The 20,417-nt window shown below is 35.1% G+C and overlaps 4 protein-coding genes across 4 annotated transcripts; 2 read left to right on the forward strand and 2 right to left on the reverse strand.

Moving 5' to 3' along the window:
* Nucleotides 1–891: 891 nt before the first annotated feature.
* On the forward strand, nt 892–4,867 carry LOC125214716 (pyruvate dehydrogenase E1 component subunit beta-1, mitochondrial-like). Its single transcript, XM_048115846.1, has 13 exons — nt 892–1,037; nt 1,295–1,375; nt 1,488–1,544; nt 1,853–1,936; nt 2,040–2,066; nt 2,147–2,209; nt 2,287–2,373; nt 3,317–3,496; nt 3,576–3,641; nt 3,772–3,810; nt 3,908–4,032; nt 4,118–4,232; nt 4,598–4,867. The coding sequence occupies exons 2-13, from the start codon at nt 1,325–1,327 to the stop codon at nt 4,664–4,666; spliced, it is 963 nt and encodes a 320-aa protein (XP_047971803.1). The 5' UTR covers nt 892–1,037; nt 1,295–1,324; the 3' UTR covers nt 4,667–4,867.
* A 97-nt stretch (nt 4,868–4,964) lies between these two features.
* On the reverse strand, nt 4,965–8,036 carry LOC125214715 (tetratricopeptide repeat protein 4 homolog). Its single transcript, XM_048115845.1, has 8 exons — nt 7,917–8,036; nt 7,052–7,264; nt 6,786–6,977; nt 6,506–6,706; nt 6,302–6,382; nt 5,690–5,819; nt 5,354–5,443; nt 4,965–5,257 (listed from the first exon to the last, which is right to left on the reverse strand). Exons 1-8 carry the CDS (start codon nt 8,019–8,021, stop codon nt 5,178–5,180), a joined length of 1,092 nt encoding a protein of 363 aa, XP_047971802.1. The 5' UTR covers nt 8,022–8,036; the 3' UTR covers nt 4,965–5,177.
* A 1,042-nt stretch (nt 8,037–9,078) lies between these two features.
* On the reverse strand, nt 9,079–12,390 carry LOC125216127 (probable serine/threonine-protein kinase At1g54610). The gene is made up of 7 exons (XM_048117754.1): nt 11,886–12,390; nt 11,328–11,612; nt 10,405–10,722; nt 10,070–10,297; nt 9,891–9,991; nt 9,678–9,801; nt 9,079–9,582 (listed from the first exon to the last, which is right to left on the reverse strand). The coding sequence occupies exons 1-7, from the start codon at nt 12,075–12,077 to the stop codon at nt 9,307–9,309; spliced, it is 1,524 nt and encodes a 507-aa protein (XP_047973711.1). The 5' UTR covers nt 12,078–12,390; the 3' UTR covers nt 9,079–9,306.
* Nucleotides 12,391–14,765: 2,375 nt separating this feature from the next.
* On the forward strand, nt 14,766–16,223 carry LOC125209675 (probable pectinesterase 8). Its single transcript, XM_048109263.1, has 3 exons — nt 14,766–15,182; nt 15,269–15,440; nt 15,675–16,223. The coding sequence occupies exons 1-3, from the start codon at nt 14,788–14,790 to the stop codon at nt 16,221–16,223; spliced, it is 1,116 nt and encodes a 371-aa protein (XP_047965220.1). The 5' UTR covers nt 14,766–14,787.
* Nucleotides 16,224–20,417: the final 4,194 nt, after the last annotated feature.

A 20,417-nucleotide genomic window follows, 5' to 3' on the forward strand; every position in this document is an offset into this window, starting at 1 on the left:
ATTCGAAATTGGGGATGTTATAGATGATTTGTAGACGAACCAGCAAGAGTCAAGACAATTGCGATAGGGGATCCAAGGATGTTGATGGTCTGGATGGCGGAGAGGACGAACCTGGCTGTGGGTTTTGAAAAGAAAAATATTTATTTAAATGAAATGTTGTCATTTTAAGTATACCACCAAATAATGTCGTTTTGTTCACCAGATATGTCTTGTCCAATGCCGGACATACATAGGCACATGGGGAGTCCTTGGAATCCCCAACATTTTCAGATTTGCCTATATAGTGTATCATTTATTCGTAAAATATTTCCTAAAACGTAATGTAAATATTTAATATTAGTAATTTGATTTTAAATTTATGTTTTTATTTGGAAAATCTATTCTTCAATTGTCTTGACACTGACATTGTCATAACATGCATCTTTAATATTTATTGCTTATTTTCAAATTATTTATCTCTCATATCTATTTTATTGGCTCTATATTGTTTATATCGGGATTGTTTTTACTGTTGTTGATACTAAAAATAACAATTGTTAATCGTAGTTTTGGCTCCCTATATTATTAAAATTCTGGGTCCGTCGCTGGTCTTGTCCACTTTGAAAATCTTCGCTATCCATATCGCAACCAATTTCAAAGAAAATTCTACTAACGAGACAATTGTGAAAATTTTAAAAAATTATTTTGAAAAACTTATAAATTGTTTAAATGATGCATACAATCTCCTCTACAATTCCTGACTGGAGCAGACATTCCACTATCCTCTTGATCACATATACTACCTAACCTCGGACCTAGAGGAGAGAATCGTCATTTTGGTACAAGGTAGTAAAGCATCACCTACTTTGCACCGTACATATCATACGCAATAGAGAGTCGTACTCTCGAATTTGAGGTGGGGCCGCCAAACGGAATTAAAGCATTTGTAGTTACTCTGTCTCTATCACAGAAGAAGGTATACATAAATCTCCCCGCTTAATCCCACCTCGAAACGCAGCTCACCAAACGGTTTAACTCTCTCTCGTTTTTTCGTTTTGGTAAGCCTCTTTATTTTTCAACATGTTCGTTCAATTTTTTTCCTTATTATCATTTACACTTGTTTCTGTACTGAACTTAGGTAGGCGCTATACTTTTTTTTAAAAAGTTTGTTGGATTTACTTTAAGCTATTGTCAACGATTTCTGTGACGCGAGATTTGATCTGAAAAAACGAGATTTTATTTGATTATGCATAAATGTGATTGTGGATTTGAATGTATCTGCGTGTGTGATTGTGATCTGTTGTGTTGTTTGAAGTTGATCAGGGAGTTGTAGAGAGAAGCCGATATGTTGGGAGTTTTGAGGAGAAAAGTTGTCTGCCAAGGCGCTCATGCTTGGGTAATTAATTCCTTTTTTGTTTTGCCTTAGTTCATTTCCGCTTCTTGGTGGTTCATTCATTTGACTATTCACTACTCTCGACCCGATTCCTGATTTGGTTTTGGTTTGGAAGGGTTTGGAGCATGGACTTCGAGTGATTGCATCTAGAGCCCTTTCTTCTTCAGCAAAGGTGGTTTAACTACCTCCACCTTGTACTCAGTTGTACGTTTGTTGTGGCCATTGTGAAAGGAAACCTGATTAAATGACTAGTGACTAATGGAAGAGCCTTTCCTGTAAAGAATCTATAAAATTATTTGCCTTCCAAATTTCATTGCTATATGGAATTATGTTTCATGTGTTATTTCACTTTCTGTCTAATTCTATGTTGTCTTGCCCAGCATATTCACTTTACTGACCAGTCATTTGTTGAGACTTGAGAGATTTAATGTTTATGAGATGTATATTCATGTCAACTGATGACGTTGCTATGTTTTCTAGACGATGACAGTTCGTGATGCTTTGAACTCAGCACTTGATGAAGAGATGTCAGCTGATCCCAAAGTTTTTGTAATGGGTGAAGAGGTATCATGGAACATTAAACCACTTCATTCATACATGATTCTTTACTTCAAAATTTGATATTTGTTACTTGAGTCGCATTTTAAACTAAGCTATTGTTATATAGGTTGGCGAGTATCAGGGTGCATATAAGGTGAGATTTGGTTTACTGGGTGAATCCTTCAAATGGAAATTACTATGTAGTAGAACTAATTTTTATCCATTTATTATTAGATTACGAAAGGGCTTCTTGACAAGTATGGCCCAGAGAGGGTGCTGGATACACCTATCACCGAGGTTGGATCTTTTCCTGTGCACATGAGTTTTTAAAATTTGATTAAATTGAAAATAATTCTTAATTTCATAATTTATAGGCTGGGTTTGCCGGAATTGGAGTTGGTGCAGCATATTATGGTCTAAGACCTGTAATTGAGTTCATGACATTCAACTTCTCAATGCAGGTTAGATTTCTCCTATCACTATGTTTTAGCTTCACAAAATTTGTACTTTTAGAATCAAGAATTTTCCTAAATTTTTCCAAGGCCAATTTCAAAATCTTAACTGCCTCTTCTTGCAGTTTCTTCTACCACCATCCTTAGGTATTGTAAGTCCTACAATGACATCCAATTGGTCAAGAACACTAGATTAATATCTTAAGGTGTAATAATCTGGATACTCTGTCCTGTAATGTTAACTTTAAGATGTTTATTAGCCATTTCTTGTCATTGTGTTGGAGGATGGCAGTTCTTTGGTTTTTGGAATATATTTTACTTTTTGTGGTTTATTGCATTTGCACGTCAACTTTTGGAATGAAGTCTATGCTAGAAATTTTTTTTTCTAGCATTTTCTTTTTAGGAGTCTTTTTTTTACATAATTATGAGATGTTTGGTTGAAAAATCAGAAGGAACATTAGATAATGAAAGAACAATAAATTTGGGTCGTATCACTCTTCCCCTTCCAGAGGAAGGGGCTAATTTCTTATGTAGCATGAACTTGTTAGGAAGTGAGTTATCATAGAATCTAATATTTAAAACTAACCACCAAGCTCCTTACAAGTTTAGAATTTCTTTTGACCCCCCTCTTCTCCCCCCCCCCCTCCAAAAAAAAAACCCGCATTTGTGGTGTTTTCTTTCTTTTAGCATTATGTTGCATTCTTACTGTGCTAGTCCAATTTTGACAACTACTGTATAAATTTTCATAGACTTTCTTCTCTTTTTTTTTTAACCTTTTTCTTTTGTGTGGTGTTGAGAGCAAGGTAAAGTTTCTGGAGGTGTTTTAAGCTACACTGCTAGCTACACCTTGACATGAATCTTCTCCACAAAGCATATGTAGATTCTTAAGCCTACTTGCAACCAAATGTGCTAGGGCTGAGTGATGGAGGTAACTGACAAGTTCTTGCTGCAGGCCATTGATCACATTATCAATTCTGCTGCAAAATCAAATTACATGTCCGCTGGGCAAATATCAGTGCCCATAGTTTTCAGAGGCCCAAATGGTGCTGCTGCGGGTGTAGGTGCTCAACATTCTCAGGTATCAGCTGAAGTCCTCGACTCCAGTTTCTGTCTTCCTATTGGGAAAGCCAAGGTACATTATGCCCTTGTAAAATATCATGTGATTACTGTTTGCAGCTTAATGATTATCTATTCGAACTCTTTTTTGGCAGATAGAACGAGAAGGAAAGGATGTAACTATCACTGCTTTCTCAAAGATGGTTGGATATGCTCTTCAGGTCTGTCATTATTTGTTAAATGCATCGTTGATGCTTAATTTTTGGAATGTAAAATCCAGTCCCACTAAATAGATCAGTGTATATAATCTTAACCCATTGGTTGTACTCACCCTTAATCTAATATGCACAGGCTGCTGACATTCTCGCAAAAGAAGGAATCAGTGCTGAGGTAGCTAAAATCTTTCATTATGTATATCCCATTATACTTCCTTATGGAGAGTGAAGTTGGAATCACAATTATGTTGCCACTCCTTTTTCATGTGCAGGTGATAAATCTTCGCTCAATCCGCCCTCTTGATAGAGCCACAATAAATGCTTCAGTTAGGAAAACAAACAGGCTGGTGACTGTTGAGGAAGGATTCCCTCAACATGGTGTCGGTGCTGAGATCTGGTATCTTATTGTCTCTCTCTCTCAATTCATAGTCCTATCCCTTCCCATTCTTAATGCCCATTTTATGATCCTTTTGGCACTTCAGCGCATCTGTTCTTGAAGATAGTTTTGAGTATCTCGATGCAGCTGTTGAGAGGATTTCAGGGGCTGATGTTCCCATGCCCTATGCTGCAAATCTTGAAAGAATGGCTGTCCCGCAGGTATGCCCATCCGCTCTGTTCCTAGACTTCCAATGATTATTTTCATGTCTGGTTCTATTTGAGTAAATTTATTGGTGGCACAGAGACTAAAGAGCTGGTCCATATATTTTCTCGTGTTGTAATTGATCAACATCCCTCTTGGTAACTAGGTGTGCAAAAAGTTGCCCCAAAAATGTGCTTCTTTCACCTGATTATTTGAGTTGTCGTTGGCATCCAATGTTAAATCTCAACCAGGATAATTCATGCCTCTCCAACTTTAAGAAAATGACTAGGAAACTTGGAAATATCCATGCTTTGTTTTTATGTCTATCCTTGTTGCAACTCAAATAATTATAGAGTATCTGATGTTTCGGTGTGTTTGTCAGGTTGAGGACATTGTCCGCGCAGCAAAAAGATCTTGTTACAGATCAACTGCTCTGGCTGCAGCTGCTTAGAGCTAACAAGGATGGAATGATTCCTTCCTTTACATATTCTTCTACCAACATTACATTTTTTAGACCCTTGTTCCCTCTATCTGAAATAAGTTCATCTAATTTACATTACCACAGATGAGCTACGTATGCTTTTTTTTCTGACGATTTCTTAACACTCAGCCAAATTGGGAAGTAAATGAGAAAATTCAGTCTTCTGGTACAGCTTTTAATGTATGACACCTTCGAAATTTTCTGTACAACTATGACAGTTGTCAGAGTAGTATACTTCAAAATCTCACTTTAATGGTACTAACAAGAGTAAGTTACATATGCTTCTGGATTTTTGAAGATGGAAATCATCAACAGGAAACATTGTTGTCCACATATATGAACTCCATAAATACAGAGGTAGTCTATAGCACGATTTTAGTCACAATATCAAAACTTTCAGGTATCAAAACTACGCTGAAATAATATGTGACTGGCAACCTCTAAAGTCTAAAAACTAGTCTACAATAGATCTTCAACTTGATCAAGCGATCTTTGGGGGAGACCAATTTCCAGACTTAAAATCTCGATAGAAGCTCGACTTCTTTGAAACAATAAAAAACACTGCAACCAGCAAAAGGCATAACAGAAAAATAGAGCAAATCAAGGTGAATTCAGATGTGAAGTTTAGCACAAATTGTCTTGTAAACAAGGACAAACCTGGAATTCCGGGCACAATAATATCAGAATTTCTCAGAATGTCATGTAGTGTTCTTCTCTCATTTACTTTGACCCATTTAGGTCCATTACCTGAAATTGATGAAGAATGGATGAACAATTCTGCCAAATACCTTTGGTGCAGCATGAAAGTTACCATTGTCAAGTGAAGGAAAAGCTCTTTCTTTAACAGCGAAGGCTAATAAACACTCTCGTAACAATCAAAATTGCCACTTTCAGAATAATCCAATTACGCATCAACTTATATTTACTAATGAAGCTTCGAATTCTGTTGAAGGAACATTAAACCCTCACTGATTGTTAAGATGTAAAGAATACCATTTGAAAAGGCAGTGCAAGTAGCAGCATCAGTCTCTTCACCCCCACTCTTTTCCAGATGAGATGCAACAGTTCCTTGTAACAGATAATTAAGAGCTTCTTTTTTGGAGAAACTAACTCCAGAGTCAGCCTGTTGAATCAAGATTTTGCCCCCCAACAAATCATAAATGGGAAAATAGATGGGACATAAAAATGAGAAGAAAGCTAACATAATGAAAACATCATCCAGTAAAACTTTGAGATCTATCCTACAAATTTATTTATTTATTGCTCCCAGAAATGCATTTTAAGAACAATTGATTTAGCTTACAATGACATGTGAAACCTTTTAGTTTAACTAAAAAACAGTTTGCACACTATTTGGCACTACTTTACTCGGGATGACTGGCATGGTGGCTCGGGGAAAGGGGAAGGGAATGATGGTGGTTGCATGGTATCAAGGAATGGTTCCCTTACAGTGACTTTGATATCCCAAACGTGGGAAGTCAGTCAAAATACTCATGAATGCAGGAATCAATGTAATGTCTATAAAATTTAATGAGGGTATATTAGATATGACAGAACCCTGCTGCTACAGAAAAAAAAATCCATCTACAGTGGAACATTTCTTACCTCATAGTACAGCTCAAGAGCATCCCGACTGTAAGCATTATCTGAATCCCAGGGCAAAGGTGGACTACCCTCAGAGAACATGTTTGGAAGCTAAGGATTACAAGATTTAATAGCAATTGGATTCATTAGGAGATACTAATAAGAAAATGACAATATTAGAGTAACTGAAACTTTCACTAGAAAAGAATAATATGACAAGGATATCATGTCAAGATGTTCAAAAAACATATCAGTCTCGCAGAAATCCTCAATGATATCACTGGACATAAACTCTGCATAGAGAAGTACAACAGGCCAATGGAGAATTTTGTTATTGTCAAGCACTGGTTTTTTAATACCAGTGAGTTCTTGATACATTGCCTTTCCAAGTTTTATCTGCCTATCCTCCAAGGCAGAGATGATATCCTGCATGTTTCCAACTAGAAAGATCAAAAAAACGATTACTTTAGCACCCAAGTAACACCAAAAAATACAAACTCAAAACCTTAGCCACTGCGACAGCTTTGGATACTTCAGCTTCATGTCGTTCCTGTTCCAATTTCTTTGCATCGATTTGCTTGGCTAGCTTCTTCAGTTCTTCGTTGTCTGGAGACTGTTGAAGCCCTTTTTCACAATATGATCTTGCTTCATCCAACAGATTGAGCGACAATGATGCTTTGACAGCCCTATAAAGAGCCTAAACTCCAACAGAGGAGTTAGTTACAGACTGAAAAGCCAGCCTTTATACAACAAAATCACAATAAGCACAACCTTAACATTTGTTGAACACAGCTTAATGGCCTCCTCAGCATCCTGGAGACTTCGTCTGTAATTTCCCAAGAGCAGATTCACGTGCGCCCTATTGGAATAAAGAATAGAGTTCTCCGGATCACTTAAGGCCTTCTGGTTAATGGCTCTAGTGTAGCAATCAATAGCATCTGAGTAATGCTTCTTCCCCTTTTTCACATACTCATTTCCCTTTTCCTGAAACGACACAAAATAAGATACACTGTTTTCCTTTCATCCTCCGACCTTCTTGAGTATAAACAGACATATTCTCAAAACTTTGTTTATTGTCAGGTGTGGTTCTTAAATTCCCAAACTTTATCACATTAACACAAGCAGTCATGGACACACATTGAGACAATGGGGCCATTCATTTTGTGGAGTTTTTACACTTGTAAATATCACAATTAGTTGAAAATTTTGCACTATGGCCCCTGCCATGGCTTGAATATGTCTGTCTCTCATTTATACAAGTATGACTCCATCACACAAGCAGTAAACCGCCTCCCCACCTCCCCAGAAAAAATACAAAACAAAAACTGGATTCAACACTTTCTACAAGTAAGGCTTTAAACAATTTTTATGCTAATTTTTAATAATGAGCACACAAAATATTGAATCTTTTTTACTTATTAATTGAACATAAAGAGTATAGGAAACAAATTTAGCCTAGCACTGAACAGATGCAGTTGCCAGTGCTCAAATCGGGCATAAGGAGTGGTGAAGCAATTTAGCCTCTCTTCTATACATGATAATTGCCCTTGGAAGTGATCGACAAGCACTTTCATCAAGAAACTAGATTATTAACAAAATGAATAGAAAAATTGGGTAAATTGGAAGGGGAAAGAACCTTGAGCTCAATAGCAGCAGACTCTTTGAGCGCAGCGATAGCCTGAAGATCAATGATTTCGTCGTTGGTTATGGGTTCAGAGCCAGGTTCCATCAACAAGGCCATGCTCTTTCTTCTATCAAGCAAAATGCAAAATTTGAGTTGAGGTTTTCTAGCATTGATTTTGAACAGTCATCGCTAACGGGCCTCTTGTTTGGGCTTTCTTTTTGGAATAATTGAAGGCTCATTTCAAGCTTCAAATGAGGCCCAATGTATTAATAACCGCTTCTTTTACAACTTACAACTTTTCAAACTAAATTATTATTTTTTATTTTTCAATATCATAATCCTTTATATAATGTTTTTTATTTTAAATTAAATTTATAGATATGTTCCATCATTAACTCGTTAATCATTAGTGATATACGTACGTTAACTCGTTAATCATTAGTGATAGTTCGTTTATTAGTACATATCTTATAGCATAGACGGAATTATTTGTGTTATGGCAGAAATGATAAAAACTCACGTGACAACTAAAAATATTGGTTTTTGGTATATTTAGCAAATGGAAAGGGCTCTCTATAAAATGAAATCTGGTATATCCGATTCCAAAAGATTAATATAATATCGAAGGCTTAGAAATAACAATGGTGCAGTTAAACCCTCGACAAAAGAAGCATCTACTGGTGGTGTCATTAGGAACTCAAACGGAGAGTGATTTTTGGGATATGCCCGACGCCTTGGAGAAAGCTATGTGTTGATTGCCGAGTTGTGGGCTATATACGATGGCTTAAAGCTTGCATGGAAGTACAAACTTCAAAATGTTGTTGTGGAATGTGACAATATCACCGTAGTGCTCATGGTTAACTCAAGGAGAAATGAAGGCTGCAACTATAGCATTGTTAGACACATTTAGGCTTTGATTGATAAAGAGTGGCATGTAGAGGTTAAGCATGCCTATCGCGAAGCAAACCGGGTGGCAGACTTTATAGAGAACTGGGGTTTGAAGATGCACGAGATCTTTCGACTGCTAAACGATCCTCCGGGAGGCATCGATCATCTACTTCAGCTAGATAAGATAGGTGAGTCTGTCTCTCGATCTGTTGCTGCCTAAGCATTTGTATCTCTAGAGCTTTGGCTCTCCTCTTGTAACCAAAAAACAAAAAAATAAATAACAAACTTGTCTAAATTTGCTTATTTTTCTTAATAAAACTTGAGCTGCATTTATCCCCACCTCTCATCATCCTTCTCTATCAACTTCCATCCCTAAAACTGTACACAAAAATATGTCCTTTATAACCATACCCCAATCTCTCTATGATTTGTTTTATACACCACAATCTCAATAAATACAGTTGATAAGCAGAGTTGATTCTTGAAAACATGATCACAGCTGTGTCGAAGCTGTTCATCTGCGGCCGAACCTGAACTCCATGGAACGAGCAACGGAGGACGGATAGAATGCGTTCATGAAGCGACGAGAAGGAGCACCGTGAGGCTCTACTTCACCGCTCTTCCTCCTTGAAGATGCACTCTTCGTTAATGACTTGGTATCAAAAGTCGAGGAATTGACCGAAACATCATCTGCGAATGACATAGGGTGGCCGACTGCGCCATCTTGATGTGGAGGTGGGAACTTCTCGCTCTTGCTCTTCCCTTTCCTGTCCGACATCACTCTCAGCCTCTGCACGTTAATTAAAAAAGCTTCGTTACCCAAAAACGCGCCTTTTATTCTCAAGAATATAGTATATGAAATTAAGTTAAGAAACTGGTGCATGCATTTAAATTTGTTTGGAGTTCCGCGTTGGCTTCTGGAGCTGGAATTGCACGGATGGCCTTGTTGTGCACTCGAGTTCGTCTATGGCCATCGTTCATTTGTGACTTTCTACCTAAACCACGTTGCCTGCAAAGATAGTGAAAAAAAATTAGTGTAACAACTTAGAATACTGTAATTGTTGACAATTATATTGAAGAATGAAGAAAGTAACACACCTTTTGGCTGCTTCATCTCTCAATTTCAAATCCATTTCTTTGGTGGGAGGAAATTTTGGTAAACTTGATGGTTCACAGGCATATGGTTCAGTTGTAAAGAACTGGCAAAAACACTCGAAATGGTCAGCAACGAAACGACTTTGATGCAACGTGTTTGCATTGGACAGACGGTTATTTACCTTACTATTCAATGCTGCAGTAGCAGTGCCTCGTGCATGAGGGTCGATTGAAAGAAGAGTTCCTATTAGAGCAAGAGACGACGATGGAAAATCCTTAAACGTCTCCTTTATACAACATTTATACGGCTGCTGGGGTTTGTAGAGAGTCGCATTGGGCAACTTTGATTTCTTCCAGAATTCTTCGGGAGGAGAACCACATAACTTGAATATCTTGTGTAGCTGCTCGACCTAATTCGCAAAAGATCCCATAACTCGAGGTTATAAAATTATCCCTTTATTGTTAAGAAAGTAGGATCAGTAACCAAGCGAGAGATACAGAAACCTAAATAAAATACCTCTGTTCGTCCGCGCAGTATTGGCTTTCCAGAGAGAAGTTCTGCCAGAATACAGCCAGCGCTCCACAAATCGACACCGACACCATAGGAAGTGGCCCCTAGCAACAGTTCAGGAGGGCGATACCAGAGGGTGACCACACGGCTCGTCATTGGTTTCTTGCTTTCGGGATTGAAAAAAGAAGCAAGACCAAAATCAGCTATTTTTAGTATCCCTTCGTTGTCAATCAGCAGATTGGAGCACTTGATATCACGATGCAAGACACCATTGCTGTGGCAGTGCTCCAAACCGGACATCAATTGCTTCATATAGCATTTGACCTGCACGACAAGAAGAGAATGATGAGGTAACTATTATGATACTACTACATGAGTACTACACGACTCTGCTCAGCGCAAGAGAATAGAGCACGATGAAATCAGATGATCCATCAGCTCCAAATTTCTAATATAACAAAGACATCTAACTAGCTTTAGAATTGCAGAACCAATAAGTACATACATAGAAACTCCTCAATAAAAACAGAAAGCAGGGGGAAAAAATATTGTTTGATGCATCCTCATTGCACATTAGCTCCCATCCCCCACCTAAGAGAAGAAAGAAACGAAAGATTCTACTACCAAAGACCCGTGAATAAGCAGGAAAAAGGTGTTTACTTGTACCTACTGTTTAAAAAACAATCAGAAACTTCTTGATAAAGGACCTTTGTTGTTTGTGTACAAAGATGAAGAAGCTAATTCTACTACCGGCATCCAAAACGAACAAATAGAAGATAACAGTTGCTACCATATATCGAAAAAAAGTGAAAAACTTGCATAATTCAAGGAAAAATAATAATGAAAGAACCATGTGTATCATATCAAAAGCTTTAACACTCCAAAAAATCGATATGATTATTACTTCTTTAATAGTAGTACTTACTTACCTGTGCCTCGGTGAAGTTGGAAGATTGAAGCGCAGCAAGGCCAGAAAGATCATGCTCCATGTACTCAAACACGAGGTAGAGGCTGCTTGACATCCGCGAAATAACAAGGCCTTCGAGCTTGATCACATTCGGATGATTTAGTCGCCTCAACACAAGTATCTCTCTTGCCATGAACCTCACAGCTTCCGGCTCAAAGTTATCGAACCTCACCTTCTTCAACGCCACCACCTTCCCCGTCATCAAATCCCTAGCCTTATACACATTGCTATACGTCCCTTGCCCAATCTGTGCAACATTAATTCCCCCCTCCCAAAAATTCAGAATTTTTTTATTCAAAAATTATCACATTACTACTCTACACTCTAATACAGTTATTATCAGTTTATATCACTTGCATAAACAAGAAAGAGAATGCTTAGAACTTTTGTACCTAACGCATAGAAAGTAGTACATAATGCGAAAGCATGAAAAAAGTAGGACCTTTACAATCAACAAAGGGTGACTTTACAAACCTATGGAAACATATTAACGCCGTGAATTGGCGGAATTTGTTAGTACCTTTGCAAGTTTTTCGAAGGAGTTAGCCCGCCGCGGCTCCCACCCCTTGATCTCGTCGCCGGCGACGGCGACGAGCCACGGCGGCCACGCTTCCGCTCCGGCGCCCATTCTCAGCCTGAATTCCGGCACATTCCGCCGTTGATACTTTTCCCGATTCCGGCGAGTGGCTCTTTTTCCAAGAACACACCCCATGAAATCGAGCAAGCAGTTTGTGAAATGTCAACTTCCCATTGCTTGTGTTCAAAATTGTGAAAAAGAAGTGATCTTTTTTGGATGGAATGAGCAGCAGAGCATTTATTGCTTCGTCAGCGAGTTGGTGTGAGTGATTAACTGATGGAGAAAATGAGGTCCCGGGTTTAATGGAGGATTCAAATCAGAGTATAATCGCCCAATTCTTCAATGAGAAAAAACGTGAAATGCTGCGGATTTTCGAATTGGAGAAAATCAAATTCAATGAGTGTATGCTTGTCTGTAAATTTGTTATTCAGGTAAAAAGAATATAAATAATTAATTTGAACAAAATCAGGCATGATTAAAGAATTTGGCCTTTTTCTTCTGCTTGGAAATATAAGCTGCTGGCGTAAGTAGACTAGTATTTTATTTTTTACTCTAAATAGGGAAATTAAAATGTTTTATTGTATAAAATTAAGATATTTAAAAATAAATCCAAACCTCCAACTTCTTTGTTTTTTCTGGTTTTTCTAAATACAACAACACTACAGGACAGTCTGAATATTTCTCTCTTGTACAAAATTCAACTAGTCTGATTCAATTCTCGTGAAAAGAATAATAAGAATAAATACCTAGAACAGTGATGTTATGAATATTTTTCAAAGATGAAATAAAAAAGTCCAATTCGTAGACTTTTTCAATTTCCCTCGTCCTTTTCATTCTTTACTTTTTTTTCGTGATTGTGATTCAACTATATTAACTTACATTTCTGTATTTATTAAGAATAATGCATTCAAGTGGTGTCCTTCCTTTAAATCCCAAATCAATTAAGACTCTTTTTTTTTCAACTATAACGTATTCTAGAACAAAAATTGATTTTGAGGTGATTTTAAATTAAAGATTATCTGACTAAAAACTCCTCTTGGTATCGTGTGAAAGGAAAACACGCCAATAGAATTGATATTTTTTATCTCTTTAAACACACCTCCCAAAATTGAATTTGATGTGTTATCAAGCACCAATTTTTATGATGCGAGTAGTCTCATTTCAATCCTAATTTATTAAAATCTTGATAATTACGAGTACTAATTAGTAATTATAACTCAGTATTATAATAATTAAAATTTCACAATTTGAATTTCTAAATTAAATAAACCGAATTCCTAAATTACATAACAGTTAGCTTATGTTAATTACATACTACTATTTCAGATTAGGTTGATTGTATATTTCAGCTTACGTTAATTATATGTTTCATTTCAGTTCCAAATAAATTATGTTGGCTGTGATATCATCCAGTTCCAATTTCTTTAATGGGAGCAATCCTATTTTAGTCTCAATTGAATTATATATTTATTATAATATTAATGATTTTAAACTCAAAAATAAAATTGTTAAAATCTTCATAAATTTAAATTCTTAAATTATAGTACTCCATATAAAACAAATTCTTAACTTACATAATTTAAAAATTTCTGACTTACATAAATGAAATTCCTGATGTTTCTCGATGAGCTCCATCAATAATTCATGATGCCGGTGTTCGAGAAATGATTGAGAATTTAGAATAAGATAAATGACATATAGATGATGTAGGGTTTTGTTAGATATGTGAGTATGTCAACAACCTACGTTATAAAAATTAATCATGTTTTTTCTTCCCCATTTTGATATATTTATCTAAGTCTCTATCAAGTACTCCTTCTAGATCTTTCTAACAAGGCAAATCCTTTACAATATTTCAATCATTTTTTCCGTCATTTCCTATTTTATCAAGGCGAATCTTTTACAATATTTCAATCATTTTTTTCCGTCATTTCCTATTTTATTAATTTTGGACTAGAACTCACGTTTTCCAGTATCAAAACAATTTGGACTTTCACTGTAGGCAGCTGAAAAGCTTTCAATTTATTGGATGTATGCAATCGCAAGCCAGTGCACTGGCTAACAGTCAAAATAATCGAATATCACATATCGTGAGAACATTCTATGAATTTATTAGTACATACTTTAGTCTGTCATTGCAATATAGACAGACTAATTGCAATAATAGACATTTATCTACTTTTTGAAAAAGTAGCATTTTGTAATGATTTAAAACCTATGAGCTAAGTACTACGCAATCTTAATTTATGTGTCAAATAATATTTCAAACTTTACTTGATGTTGATTCGGAAAGTTCACAAAAGCCTATTTCCTTTAAGAGATAACTTTTTCTCTGTTCATCTATTGCACCAAATCAAAGTAATCCCCTCAAAAATTTCAATTTAATATATTCTTTAATGAGTTGTCAATATTCTGTTTTTTAATACAACTATACTCTTTAAAGGTGACATCTAGTGGTACAAACTTTACTTTATAAGCGAGGTCTACTGATTAATTAATCTCCCTTTCCAAATGAAAAAACTCCTAGCTAAATCCAAACTAAAACGAATTAAATGATCTTTTTATTACATAGCTAGCTAGTAGTATCATATATATAGTCCTATTATACTTCAAATTTGAAAAAATTGAATATCCATTTTTAAGCATGGTAGGTTGTGTGCATATTAATTGTCCAAAGCATGAGCTAGGGTTGGGACAATGTGACTTCAAAGACATTCCATCACATTCACCCTTACACTTCAAGTGTTATTTTCATTCACTACTCAATCATATATTAATAATCACTCTCTTTTATAACATCACCATGCATTACATTCTCTCCAATTGTTACAAAAACAAAGATATCATGTCTCCTAATAAACTCAATTCTCTAGCCATTCTCTTTGGCCTTATTGCAGCCTTAGCATCCACAAATTTGTTGACTCCAAACATCACGAAGCACCTTGTCGATTTTGTCCCTTCGTCTCTTTGCTCCATTCCATTTCTCGTCACTTCTTTAATTAGGCACAGCCATCGCCACGGCCACCACCATCATACAGACGAAGACAAGCCTGGCAACAAGACCAACATATGTGACAATTTCCCACCCGATTTCCCCCCTCCTGACACCAACACAACGTCGTTTTTCTGCGTGGATCGTAACGGATGTTGCAATTTTACCACTGTCCAAGCAGCTGTGGACGCGGTTGGTGTCATGAGCCCCAAAAGGAACATAATTTGGATTAACAATGGGGTTTACTTGTAAGCCTATAAATCAATAATCCATTTCTTTTCTTTTTTTTTTTCATGATATGGTCTTTGATTAATTATTTTTCAAATAAATTCAGTGAGAAAGTAACGATTCCAAAAACAAAACCTAACATCACATTTCAAGGGCAAGGCTATACATCAACCGCAATCGTGTGGAACGACACTGCCAACTCCGCACATGGCACCTTCTACAGTGGCTCTGTTCAAATCTTCGCCCCCAACTTTATCGCGAAAAACATAAGTTTCATGGTAACTGTACATAAAAGAATCCGAAATTTTATCAAATTCTATTTAGTTTTATTTAAACATGTGAATAATATTAAATCAACGAAGTTTCAGTTTTTTCAATTGTTTCATGTATGCACAAAACGATGTTTTAAATATAAGCTTTTCATTTATTTTCCTTCCATTTTCTTTTTTATTTTTAATAAAACAATATCGTTTTGAGCATCATCAAAAGACGTTATTTTGAAAAAACTTCAGAACGCGGCTCCAATGCCCGAGCCAGGAGCGGTCGGAGCGCAAGCAGTGGCCATCAGAATCGCGGGAGACCAAGCGGCCTTCTGGGGGTGCGGGTTCTTCGGAGCCCAGGACACGCTCCACGACGACAGGGGCCGCCATTACTTCCGAGACTGCTACGTCCAAGGCTCGATCGACTTCATCTTCGGCAACGCCAAATCCATGTATCACAACTGCCACTTAGTCTCGATAGCGAGCCCGGTCGCGGAGGGCACCAAAGGGATAAACGGAGCCGTGACGGCGCAGGGCCGCGCCTCCAAGGACGAAAACAGCGGCTTTGCGTTCGTCAACTGCAGCATCGGCGGCACGGGCAGGATCTGGCTCGGCCGGGCCTGGCGCCCGTTCTCCACCGTCGTCTTCGCCTTCACGACGATGTCGGATATCATCGCGCCGGAGGGGTGGAACGACTTCAACGACCCTGCTAGAGATCAGTTAGTCCCAATATTAACTACGAGAAAAAATTCCCTAGTCCATCCACACCACATGGCAATCTTATTTGGTATGCCTAACTAATAAAATCTTGCCAAATGGAAATATGTAGTATACATGGCCAAGTGATTATAAGGCATAATATGATGTTTTAAGCAAAGTTTTATTATTCTCATATATAAAATGATTATCATATTGTACTAAAATGATTGTCATATTGCACCACCAAATTTTAATCGAGACTATTATTCTTTTATATTGACATATATAAATTATATTTATTTATTCGATGGGTATTTTTATCCTTTTTTTTTTATCGATATATACATAAATTATAGTAGTATATTAGCATCGCACACAATAAGTTTAATACTGTATGAATGACTATACAACGTAGTTCTATTTTTTTTATTTTACCATTACCCATAAACTATATAATGATTATATGTTTAGTTAAAATATTGATTAAGATAGTTAATAATAATAAATGATCTGATGGATTTTATACGATAGACAATATATGAACAAATTTCAATATGAATTTAAATAAACATCAACTATAAATCTAAGAAGATAAAACTTTACTAGTCATAAATATGTCCTCTTTAATTTATAGTTACTTAACTGTAAAAAATAATTATAAAATAATGAAGATAAAAATTATATATATATATAAAGATATAATTAATAAATTATAAATATAGTGAAGAATATATTTATTTAAATGGCAGACTACTTTTTTAATAGAAATGAACAATAATTAATAATTTGACGTATTGTGTGTACATATGGTTGTATATATTAAATATGGGAATTATAAAAGTTTCCTTAAAACATCATATTATACCTTATAATCACTTGGCCATGTATACTATACATTTCCATTTGGCAAGATTTTATTAATTAAGCATACCTATTAATACGAACACACTGGAAAGATATAAATTAAAAAAAAAGTCGCCCCAAAAGAATATTGAGAAGTACAAGTGGACACTGGATAGCATTTGATTTTACGCGATACTTAAACATGAAATAGTCAAGATTTTTCCATGCGCCGGAGAAACGAAGCATTTAATTGTGAATTTTGTCTCAATATTGGAAGGCCAGAATATTATATTTCAATTCATCCCATAAAAATAGATATTTTGGGATGATACGAGTTTTAATATACTATTAGTAAAGGAAAAAAAATAGATATATAGAAAGAAAATAACTGGAACAAAATAATGTTAGTGAAGAATGAGACTTACCTCGTTAAAAAGAAAAAAATTTAATAAAAATAAAAATTAATTATTTTTATAGGACGAATCAAAATGAAGTGAATGCCTATTTTTTATTAAATGGAAAAAGTATATGGATGGATGAGTATTACTAATTGACTGTAGAAACTAGAAAACATTAATAGATGTAATGCCAGTTTAAATTAGGTGAAAATATATTTAAAGCATGAAATTCCACGTCAAAATAGACTTTCTATTAATAAACAATATATTACATGGAAGTGAGGGATCGTAGTCAAGATAGTTGAAAATTTGACGTCTCATAATAATGGTAGTGACCAAGTCAATTATGTGAATTGTCTGCATACTCATAGCTTTTAATGAACATATTAATTCGTAATCACTAATTATCAAAACAACTCCCACCATCTAAAAAATATTGCCCCATTTTTAACTTGTTGGATGTTGAGGGGTGATAACTTATTTTTCAATGTTTTTAATGCTCTAACTATGTTGATTTTGTAGCGAACAAATGTTTGTTAGTTCCTTTATGCTTTGAAGTGTTTTATCTCGTGAAATGTAGGTTTTCACTATTTGTTTGAATTTGTAGATAGTACTATGAATTAGGTGACTTGGTCCTAACAAAAGTTTTAGTTCGTCTCTATACAAGTTCGTAAGCAAAACAGATTTAAAATCCAAACACGCGCGAAGAAGAAGAGAAATACAAATAGACATACACAGAAATAACGATTAAGAAAATGATCATCGTCTTAGGCCTAAAAACAATGACCTATCTATTGATCGTCATTTCATATGCGTAGGTCTCCTGAACCCATGGAGTGGACAACGAGTGGCCAACAATTACCGTTTTAAAGAAAATTAAAGGTGTCATCATTTTTTATGGTAACCTTTATTCCCAATGAGGTGTGGATAGTTATTTTTCATCCTTACGATTTTACTAAGATTGAAACGGGCTTTGATGATTGCAATTGGGTTACAATTTGGACAAAACATTGGGCCATCAAAATTTTGAAGTTCATTATAGATGGATGATATTGAAGATTAATGATCTTTAAATCTTTCTTTTTTATTTTCATTTCACTTTAAATTTCCGTTTTCAAACCAATTATATATACGATCGTCCCATTTCTTTCTTCTTTACGAGTTTGATTTTTCCTAATATTTCCTTATTTCTCTTTATCAAATTATGCAATTTTTAATTTTCCTCTTTGTTTCTTTAAATATGTTTTAATTTAACCATGCAAATTTAATTTAATTAAATAATTTGTTTTAGTTATACAAAAAAATAATTTTAATCTGTATAACCGCTGAAAAGTGTAAATAAATGTCAGCAAATATAAAACTGCAATTAAATTATCCGACAAACAAGTAACCAACAATTATCAACCAAATAACCATTATCCACTAAACCGCCTAAACTTGAGATCTCTCATTCTAGTCTTCTAAAAAACAAAAACATTTGAAATAAAAAAATATGATCAACCATAGTTATGTGCAATGATACACTTGTAAAAGGAATAAAGAACAATATAGAAATTTGAATTAATGTCCATACCAAAAAATCATTTAATTTATCCCGAGCAGTATGTAACAATCAGAGACACGACATGTGATTGAAACAAATACGAAAAAGTGTACTTGTAAATAAGTAATAATATTACGGTAAGTATCATAAAAATAAGACTTTATTACCCCAAGTGTCAGAGCTAAATATGGGTTGTTTCATCCAACCAAGTGAAAGAAAGTGGTTGAAAGCTTGAGAAAGATGTTTCAAAATTTATGCTCTTTTGCCTGCAAATTTCTATTGATTATTTATCATAGGTGAGGTATATTATGATTGATCTGTGATTAGAAATATCTTCCTGATAATTACTTTATTTAAGTTGTACTATCATACATAATTATAAATTAAGTCTAAATTAATATACTGAGTATATTACAAGGAATTTCAAATATTTACCCAATAACCAAATAACAAAACTAACTAGACCACTTTCAGGGCAACAGAATTGTTTCCACTTTTTCGTTGCGAAAGAGTTACCTTTATTCAAAGTATTTTTTTAATTCGATCACTTTAAAATATTTCACCTTTTTAGTTTTTAATTAGTATAGTCAACTTCTTAATTAGGGGATAATATTTTAATATAACTAGGGTTTACTATTATCTTTCTTTTTAAAAATTTAGCTAATCGTTTTATTTATGGAGTAATATAATTAAGATATATGATCAGGGTTCCTATACATTCTTGTAATTGGATTTATAGTTACTTTGGTTTCCATCAGTAATTACAGAACAAAAGAAATTAAAGGAAACAAATTGAGCAAAAACGTCATAGTAATTTTTGGAAGAAATGTGCGTAAGCGTAACATGCGTTGCCCCTTCGAGCTAGGTTATCATACCTTGACCCCCAAAAAATTAAATTAATCAATTGTTACGTTTTTAGCACCAAATCAAATTTCCAAAATGATTAAAATACATAGGTTACATTTGAGCCTAGCTAATTTTAATTGGAAGAAATGGAATTTCAATTGATATTTTTTTTGTCGAAGTGGGATCGGAATAGAATTATCATACGTCAATCAACATGAAATTAAAGCTTAACTATCCTTTAATATTTCAACGATCGAATCAAGTACAGCCCTTTTTTCAACATGAAATGAAAGCTAAAATGATGGGAGATGCCTTATTTTTTATTACTAGTACATTTTTTTTATTGGTATGTATATTAGAGAACTTTACACAATGTAAAATGATTGAGTTACACTCTACATATATACACTCTCACATAATAAGGTATCTCGAACACCATACTTATTAATTAAAACAAAATCTCTTACAAATTAAGTTGTTTGAAAATATTGATTTATATACAAGACACAATTAATAGTTAGCACAACTCATTGCCGGCCTCGTGGGCTTTATAAACCGTCACCCCCCTTAACTAGAATTTTTCTCATCATAAACGCTTTAGTCATGTTATCACAAACTTGGAGTGTAGTGCTGAAATAAGTGAATGAATGATAATGATAGTGTAAA

Source organism: Salvia hispanica, chromosome 3 (genome assembly GCF_023119035.1).
Source record: "Salvia hispanica cultivar TCC Black 2014 chromosome 3, UniMelb_Shisp_WGS_1.0, whole genome shotgun sequence".
NCBI lineage: Eukaryota > Viridiplantae > Streptophyta > Magnoliopsida > Lamiales > Lamiaceae > Salvia > Salvia hispanica.